The 9,379-nt window shown below is 31.6% G+C and overlaps 1 protein-coding gene across 1 annotated transcript; it reads right to left on the bottom strand.

The window, feature by feature from the left end:
* Positions 1 to 4,819: 4,819 nt before the first annotated feature.
* On the bottom strand, positions 4,820 to 7,701 carry LOC149527839 (protein OXIDATIVE STRESS 3-like). Its single transcript, XM_089812084.1, has 2 exons — positions 7,254 to 7,701; positions 4,820 to 5,532 (listed from the first exon to the last, which is right to left on the bottom strand). The coding sequence occupies exons 1-2, from the start codon at positions 7,439 to 7,441 to the stop codon at positions 5,256 to 5,258; spliced, it is 465 nt and encodes a 154-aa protein (XP_089668210.1). The 5' UTR covers positions 7,442 to 7,701; the 3' UTR covers positions 4,820 to 5,255.
* Between the last annotated feature and the right edge of the window lie 1,678 nt (positions 7,702 to 9,379).

Raw genomic sequence — 9,379 nt, 5'->3', positions numbered from 1 at the left:
TAATAATTACAATTCAAAATATGAAATAAAATATAATTTTTTTAACTTATATTACATCTTATCTCATATAAATCTCACTTCATTCTTTTGTTAATAGAAATTTTGAAAAACTAAAAAACACTAAGTGACAAAATCACACACACCAAACTTCATCAACTACAACCAAATAATACCAATGGGCTCTCAACAAACAAAATAATTATGCATTAAGTATTGGCAGCAATTATCAACTCACAATAACATATGTACGTTATAATTTTACCCATTTAATGATAGTAGTTGTAATTTTAGTGATTTTTATAGTGCATAATTTAATTCATTCATTGCCTCTTTTGTTGAAAGGCAATAGAATTGAAAATAAATGACAATATTGACAATTGTTAAATATAATAAAATTACAAAATTTAAAATATAATATAATGAAGTTGAATGGTTCACAAAGAGCCCACCGGGATTAAGTCTTCTTGAGTGCAAGGTCCAAAGACATCAAAAAGGGATGAGGTCGGGATCGTGCTTCTGGCGAATTTGGCAGTGTGGATGCTCCTTAGTCCTTGGCTCTTATCCAAAAAGGTTTCAGGAACGCATGGGCCCGTATCGGGTAGCTAAAACCTCTTTATGAATGACCTCCATAAAAAAAATTAAAAATTTAAACATAAGTGAACTTAAAAAATATGAAATCTAATTAGTGATTCAAATCCAAATCGGACCAAAAGAAAAAAACAATAGTTACCTGCCGAAGGCAGAAACTAATAAGAGACGCAATGCGTCATAGTTCCTGCCTAACACATAATGGTTGTAGAGGTGTAGATGAGTGAGAATAAGGTTAAATAGTTCTAAATTAACATTGTGAATGCATTAATTTTTGCCTACAAATGCACTTGCGATCTAATAGGATGGCTGATATTTTGTTGTTAAATTCTCGTCCTAGAAATGCAGTTGTGATCTAAAAGGATGGCTCATATTTTGTTGTTAAGTTCTTGTGTTATATTATTATATGTTTGGGCATTTAAGTCCAATAATAAGAGACCAAAGTCCCCAACTATGTATTATTTTCATCTTGATTATGAAATGGAAATCACACTATTTTTAATCATTAGATAGAGATAAATAACAATATAGAACAATAACAACATAAATGTATATGCACAGGAAAAAATGATAGATAATAAATAGGAGGAAGAGGAAGAGAGATAAAATAGTAAGATAGAGCGATACCAACATAAGTTGAGAGAGAGAGAATTAAATATAATTATTTTTCTTAATAAAACAAATAGTCAAACTAAAATCTTGGTTATAATGAAAAATTAAAATATATTATATTTTAATTAATGAAATTTAGAATTTGATTTTTTATATTAAAACTCACATTTGTATAAGAAAAAATGAAATGTATTGAAATATAAAAATATTTTATAAGTAAAACTAATTGTTTAATTTTACACAAAGGTTTACTATTTAATGTTTTGCATTTCCAATGTTCTCATTAAATTAAGTAATTTTTAATTATGAAATAATATCTATATAATTTAATATGTACATTTGTAAATAATAAATAGATGTAATAAATATAAATTTGATGTTGATAAATAAATATGATGTAATAAATAAGAAATAGAATATAACTATTTAATTTTAATACATAGTTAATAATAATTTATATATCTTTTAGAATTGAATTATTTCTTTTTTGCAGTTATTTATTTTAGTATTTTTTTTAATGTCAAATATAATTATTAATTTAATATTAAAAAATATATTTAAGTTTTAAATATATTTAAACTAAATGATAAATTGTTTAAATATAAAATATTAATAATAATAAATGATATAATTTACAAATTGTAATACTTTCAATTATACATGTTACAAACATTATTATAAAATATAATTAAAAATATTGTTTAATTTATTTTTACAAAAGTAAAATAACAGTAATAATTTCACTACTTTTATTAAAAAATCAAAATTTTGGAACAACCTTGGCATCCAGAGCTTTATTGACATTTTGGAGAATGATAACCTTGTTAGTTGGCAGGATATTAGAATCAAGTTCGATCTTCCTATCTCCCATAAACGTACGTATAATATGGTTGCCAATGCCTGCCGCACTCTTAATCTTCCTTGCAGGTGTGATGTGGACTCTCATAGATTTCTAAATTTCCGTTGGGATGATGGATCTCTCCTACATAAAACTAAAGCTAAAGATATATTTAAGGTTCTCAATAATGACAACTCTGTTATTTCTCACCTTAATACTACATGGTATATGAACTTGAACTCTCTTGAATGGCAAAAAATTCTTGACAAATTTTGGAAATCGCATATTCCCCCCAAAATCTTACATTTTAAATGGCAGCTTCTTCTCGATAGACTTCCTATTAAAAATCATGTTGGTGATGCTGAACTTCGTACTATTTGTAGGGTTCCTGAAAATTTAAGGCATATATTTTTTACTTGTCAATTTGCTAGGATTATATGGAAGTTTTTTGGAATTTCTATAGCTGATCATGTTCCTGTTTTAGGCACCATTCGTGGCAACTTATTTGGTCTTAAAAAGGATGCTAATTTTTTTTGGAATATTCTATCCTCTCACATTCTTTGGTTTATTTGGAAATGTAGAAATGAGGAAAAATTTCAAGATATTGGTAGATCCCTTACTTTGTTTCATTTGAAATTCATCTGTTTTAAGATTGTCTCGCAGATTTGCTGCATTATGAAGCTCGAGATGGACAAGCTAAAAAGATTCCTCCATGATGGGCTCACTACTATGTTCATTTATGAGACGAGGCATGGGTTGGAATTGGCTAGCATTCTTGATAACCAGACTGCTTTTGGAAAAGCTCTTAATGAGTTGCTCAAGGAAATACATGCAAATAGAGGCTCATTTTCTGATAGACATGACTCCTTTGCTCAACTTCTCAAGCGGAAGAAAGTCATGTGGATGGAAGGAGAGCTAGGATGGACAGCTTGGTTCGATGATCATGATGATGTTTTGGAATAGCTTATTTGTCTCCTCTTTTTGTAATCTTGTTACCACTGCTACTTAATGTGTTAGTTGGCTGATTCAGGCTGATTGGTGGACTTTGATCTTGGTGGTTGAGGCTCGCCTCCCCCCCTCTTTTGATACTGTACCTCTTTTTGTTCTCTCGATTATTTAATTTAAAAGAAAAAATCAAAATTAAAAAAAAGAAAAGAAATTCAAATACAAGCTATTGAGAATTAATGTTGATTAGACATGTTGTGTGAGGTGGAAGATAAAATGATTAAAAAAAATAAAAATCTTATCAACTTATTACAAAGATAAAGTTGTAATTAATGCAACATGAAGTTGTTAGAAAATCTTTCTATTTTTGTTGAAGAAAATTAATTTTCTCTCCCACCAAAAATAGTATGGACCAATAGAATGAGTGGAAAATGAGATTTTACAAAATAATGAAAAATTAGAAAATAATATAAACATTTGAAGTTTCATATAATCTTTTAAATTCTTTGATTTGATTGATCAGTATTAATGTGATATTAGGATGACATGAATGCATAAGTATTAATGTGATATTATGATGACATGAATGCATAAGTATTTCTGCCATGGGCAGGAACTAATAAATTACAATGTACCATTCAAATTACACTTACATTTCTTTTTCTAAATAAATTATTTAACTTCAAACTTATAATTTCGTTTTTATACTTAAACTCTACAATCAATTTTTATAATTTCATTTTTATACTTAAACTCTACAATCAATTTATTCAATCTTTTGTTAACACTCAAATTTGATTGCTTGTTGTATGTTTCATGTTGATGTATTTATTGTTAAGAAGTGTGCGAAACTATCACCCTATCTATATATTCTTTTTATGGCTATCTAAAAAGTTATTTTCAAGTTGTCTACCTCTTTATTTTGACATACATTTTCAATATAGTTCCCATGCGATACAAAAATTGGTGATAAAATATAACAATAAAAATTACGTACTCACACTTTCATTTTTCAGACACATTTTGAAGTAATTGTCACTAATACAATGACTTGTGCAAACAATGTATTTTAGATTAATGGTGGCAATAACCTAATGTAACCTTGGTTACATCTACTGATCAAACCCTGTATGATTTCAATAACCACAATTGCATTTTACACTATAGAAAAATATCAATACATTTTCTCATTCTTATCCCTCCACTACTAGATTATGAAATGCCTTTGTTATCTATACATCTACTACTTTCACTTAGACTTCTTGTGGACTTAACCCTAATGATTTCCCAATTCAAATTCCCATTTCACAATATAGACAATTATCAAATGTTTGCAATCAGACCATGACATTCCAAGCATATTGTGTGAATTCCTAGTCTCATTATTATGTTAGGCAGTCAAATTAGTACAACTAGCATACAAAGTTATGATTAAGAGAATCATATTGTCTACTAATCTCCCAAATTTGGTGACACTCGTATTTACTATAGAAAGTCTAGAAACTAACTTAAATATATTTTTAAAGATGTCAAATAATCATTCAAGATGTCACACAGCTCTGCACCTTCTACAAGAAATACAAGATAATCTTTTATTATTGTCACCATATATTTTTTATTAAGTAAAACAGATTTTGTGCCTGAAACCCAACAGTTAACAAATAACAGATAAACTAAATTGTAAAACTACTTTCTTTCGTATTCAAATTCAGATTTCTGCATCAAATTGCAATCTACAAAGCAATTTCTTTATTCCAAGGTGATTATCTGTTTAATCCAATCTTATAAGCATACCCACTAACGATATCCATCAGAATCAAAACAACGCCAACCAAAAAAACAAAAGCCCTTATTTTATCATTTCAAATCTTTCAGTTCAAACTATGCAAAACTTTGATGATATATTTCTTTACAAAACTAAACATCTATGCGTATAGATTGTCCAGCTCACAAATGCTTCACAGATCATCACAACCATCGTGGAGCTTCTTTGTTTTGCAACACAGATCCTTTAAAAAGTAATGTAATTAACACTTCCTCCTTCCCATTTAATAGCCTGTGTTCCATACAGATCAATCCCTCGATTGTCAGAAGCATTTCCTTATGGAAAATTAGTGCATCTGCCGTCTTTGTACAGAGTTAGATAATACGCTTTCACATCGACTACCTTGAAGCATTCCCTTCTCCCAAGTCAAAAAGGGCTAAGAAAATCAGTTGAAACAAGTGCTTGGTTAAGTATGGTCCTGTAACAGGTGAGATTATACAAGTGAGATTATGTGTTCCTCAAAGGAGTAGGAGGAGGCCTCTTAGGCATCAAACTAGCCTTATTAGGGGATGTAGCGGTGAGCTTGTGAGGCTTCTTTGTAATGCATCGGGATGACTGCTGCGGTGGGTAAGACTGGCAATTGAGGAGGCCACCATAGCTATGGGAGCTCTTCATCTTCTTCCTGTACGGATTCTCTGGCTTCACAAGATCATTCAAACATTTCACATCTGATAAAGATGTAAACGACTGAGATTTGCCTGTGAAATAATTGGACAGCCCCCTCCTGTGAAAAACAAATCAATATTCCATAAGATTTAGATCCCACAAACAAATGTTCTCTTAATATTATTTATACATTATCCCAACTGATTATACTTATAGCTCACCAAAGGCAACACCTCAATTACCGACTCGCCAATCGGCCAACAATCCAACACAAATTTCCAGCTGACAGAAAAACCAAAGAACAAGTTTATCTAAATCAAATAAAACGCTCCCAGGATACTTTAAAGTCAAAACTCTGTAGCCCATAGTGGCTTGCATGCACAACCAAATCCGAACCATAGTTCACACGAAAAACCAAGAAAACTGCAAATTACAGAGACCCACAAGAAACCTGCAGATTATAAAGAAACCCAAAAGCAAAGGTAGTTTGAACAAAGCTGAACAACAATTGCAGGTTAGTTGGCATGATACTTCCAGTCTAGGAAGATAGTATAATCAATTTTAGTTTTAATTGTGTATATTTTTTCTATCATATTCGGTCATCAGGATCACTGATGGAAACGAAGAGAGATATAGATTGGATTGTAAAAATAAGTTTAAAATGAAGAGAGCCCTAGATTGCATTGTAAAATTAACCTTATTATAGGATTTTAAAAAAATTAGATGCAGAAACAAATATGAAGAAAAAAATATTAACAATTAAAACCAAAAGCATCAATTAATTGCAGATTAATCAAAACCCAACAAAAATTGCTCTTTCAAAAAAAGAAATGAGAGGTGAAATGATAAATTATACAGAACCAAACTAACAAGAAACTGGTACAAGAAAAAAGTCCCAAAATAAACAGAACAGATAAGCCTAGTAAAGAGTTGTATGATTACTTTAGTTTTGATTATGATACATTTTCCAATCATATTCAGTGATCAGCGATCTCGTGAAAAACCGCAGTCTAGATAGCATTGTAAAACTAATCTTAAAAACGGGGTAAGGGAAGAAATTAGTTGAGAGAGAGAAATCAATTAAAAAAATACACAATTAAAACCAAAAGCAATGCAATTGCAGATTTATCAAAACCCAACAAAAATTGGGTAAGAGAAAATGGATGGATAGAAAGTTGAAACCAAATCAGGACACAAAATTGAAGCTAAAACAAGAAGCCGCTTGCGAATGATTGCAGATTTGACAAGAAACTACTACCAGACACTCCAGAATAAACAGTACACCATCTTGATTTGTTTATATTTGCAGATGGAACTTATATTTGAGTGCTTTTGCATTAGATTGTACATGTAACTTTTGTATCACCATTAACTTTGCATCAAAATTTGTTTAATTTTCGTATCACATGAAAAACAGCAAGATTCTAGATAGCATTGCAAAATTAATCTTAAAAATGAGGTAATGGGAGAAATTAGTTGAGGGAAACAGAGATCAAATAAAAATATACACAATTAAAACCAAAGCAGTGCAATCGCATATTTATCAAAACTCCACAAAAACAGTTATGAGAAAAAGGAATGATAGAAAGGTGAAACCAGATCATCAAGACAGGACCAAAAATGAAGCAAAAACAAGAAGCCTAGTTAATGATTGCAGGACTTAGTCCACCATCTTGATTTGTTTATATTTGCAAGCAGATGGAACTTATATTTGAGTGCTTCTGGACTTATATTTGAGTGCTTCAGGATTATGCATGTAGTTTTTTATCACATTTCGGTGATCCATCATGAGAATGAGAATGAGAGGGCACAAAAGAAAGATGGAAAGACAGAACTTACTTGAATGGAAGGTGGGCTCTGAGAGAGTCCATCTCATAGAGAGGTCCATCAGAAGAGGTGGAGGAAAAGGAATCTTCAATGTCATCAGAGGCGCTTGAAGAGAAGGAAAGCAAAGAGGAGTCTGAATCGGAGGATTCATCCGTGGTCCCATGGCTGTTTGGGGGCTTCAATGGGGACGAAGCATCCATTCTCTGTGATCCACCTCAACGCACAAGTCGATTTAACCTTGCAATCCACCATACGTTTCAGGATTGTTAAAACCCGCGATCTCTCCCCCCGTTCCCAAACCCTTGATGACCACTACAAACTGCTGAAGACTGATTGCTTCATTTCAATTGCATTGGGCGCCTCTGAAATGGCAACACGGCAAGGAAAGGCCTCAAATTGGTGCTCTAAAGTCGTTCGATAACCAACACCTGTAACGAGAGAGCTTGCAAAAACTCTTGGTGGGTAATGCAAAGAAAAAAGGTTAGTTAAATAGTATGATGGGAAAGAGGGAATGGAAGGTACCATGCAGGAAAGGGATTATGGGGTCCAATGGCTGATGTCACAGGATAAACTCAAGGGATAAGTGTAAGTGGCGCGAATTTTTTAAAGCTACAGCTTAGATTCTCTATTATCTTCTTTTATACGGCAATGCCTTCTGGTTTAGTCAAGATCGCATACAAATTTAAAATAAAGGAGAAGATAAGCCCGGTGTCTTCATCCTCATCTTCTTCCTTCTTCCGCCCCCACTTTCCCACTTTGCAAAGCATGTCTGATGGACTCCCTTGGGAGACTCCTGCTTCATCCTTATCCTCTTCTTCCATCTCCCTCACTACGATAGGATAGCTTCTATCCTAGGCTAGGGGTCCTTATACCCATAAATGCTGTTCGGATTGAAGAATTTTAGGTGTGCTAGTTTTCATTTTCATGCTAGTTTCAAGTTTCAACCATCCGATTATATTATTATTAAAGTAGGTTGTATTTAGTATCTTTTCATAAAGTAGCTTTTCATGTTTTATTGTTATTAATTATTAAAGTTAGTTTTTTAATTATGTGTTGTAGGGGCTAAAGTATGCAAGCTTCATTTGTGGCACACTTAATTTAATATTATATCTAAACACATCTAAAGACAATTGTTTAAATCTTATAGATTATAAAAGTATTTTTCATTTAATTTGTTATTTTTTATGAAATTGTTTTCATGAGTTATATTTTAATCATTTGATTATTATTTCTTGTAGATAAATTGTTGTTTTTAAGTTATTATTATTGCAATTTACTTGCAAAAGGCATATGTGCTAGATTGTGGACTATCACAAGTAAACTCTTACCATAGGAAATCAAGTGTTGAGATCATTTGTAAAATCTTGGTGTTCTTTTGTTTTTTATATTAGAAGTAGCCAAAACAAGTGGACTGACTCAAGGGTACAAGAAGAGGTATAACCTCCTTTGCCAATAGATAAACAATAGGACTGAAAAATAACACATCAATTTATTCCCTTTTGTAATATAAAAACCCCCACTTGATTAACAAGTTTAACAAGCTAATAACTGTGAAAGTAAAGTATAATCAAAGAGTCACATAGCTCATCTTACTACTAAAGATAATAAAACTACTACTACTAATGCTACTAAGAGAGTTCATAATCACCATATAGTAAAAAAATATTCAATGCCACACAAGGCAATAATAGTGCATGTAACAAATTGGAAACTAAAAAGACTAGAGGGCAGGGCCTCTTTTTCCCATGCATTTTAGTGAAAGTGGTTAAGACAACAACACCATGTTAGACACAATTGATGCTCCAGGGTTGTTGATGAAGATCAAGGTTGCAAATCGAGCTATGAAATGTATGTAGAGTTAGATTAATTGCTATGAACTGTCATTGATGTCAAGTTGATTGACAATGATGATTCATGTAAGTTGCAAATCATCTGAGGATGTGATGTTGAATAGAAGAATGGATGGTAAAGTTGGAAGATGAAATGAAGAAGTGATATTAAGTATGTGAACTTAATGAAGTCATTGATGAATTTGTCTTTGGCAAGACAATATTGGTTTGATTGTTTTAGATGATTTCATGAAGTGTTAAGATGATACACAAGTAAGTTATTTTGGTTGGTAAGAAAGGAATGAAGTT

The sequence above is a fragment of the Cupressus sempervirens genome, unplaced genomic scaffold (assembly GCF_028749045.1).
Source record: "Cupressus sempervirens isolate cs-2001-9-10 unplaced genomic scaffold, ASM2874904v1 CseChr00s100002_03, whole genome shotgun sequence".
In the NCBI taxonomy this organism is placed as follows: Eukaryota; Viridiplantae; Streptophyta; class Pinopsida; order Cupressales; family Cupressaceae; genus Cupressus; species Cupressus sempervirens.
Note: the sequence above shows the minus strand (reverse complement) of the source record. Positions and strands in the feature narration are given on the sequence as shown.

Excerpts from the sequence above, each read along its gene's own strand:
- LOC149527839 (XM_089812084.1), bottom strand. The coding sequence starts at position 7,441 with ATGGATGCTTCGTCCCCATTGAAGCCCCCAAACAGCCATGGGACCACG. Across the intron at positions 5,533-7,253 it reads AGAGCCCACCTTCCATTCAA|GAGGGGGCTGTCCAATTATT; the intron begins GTAAGTTCTGTC and ends TGTTTTTCACAG.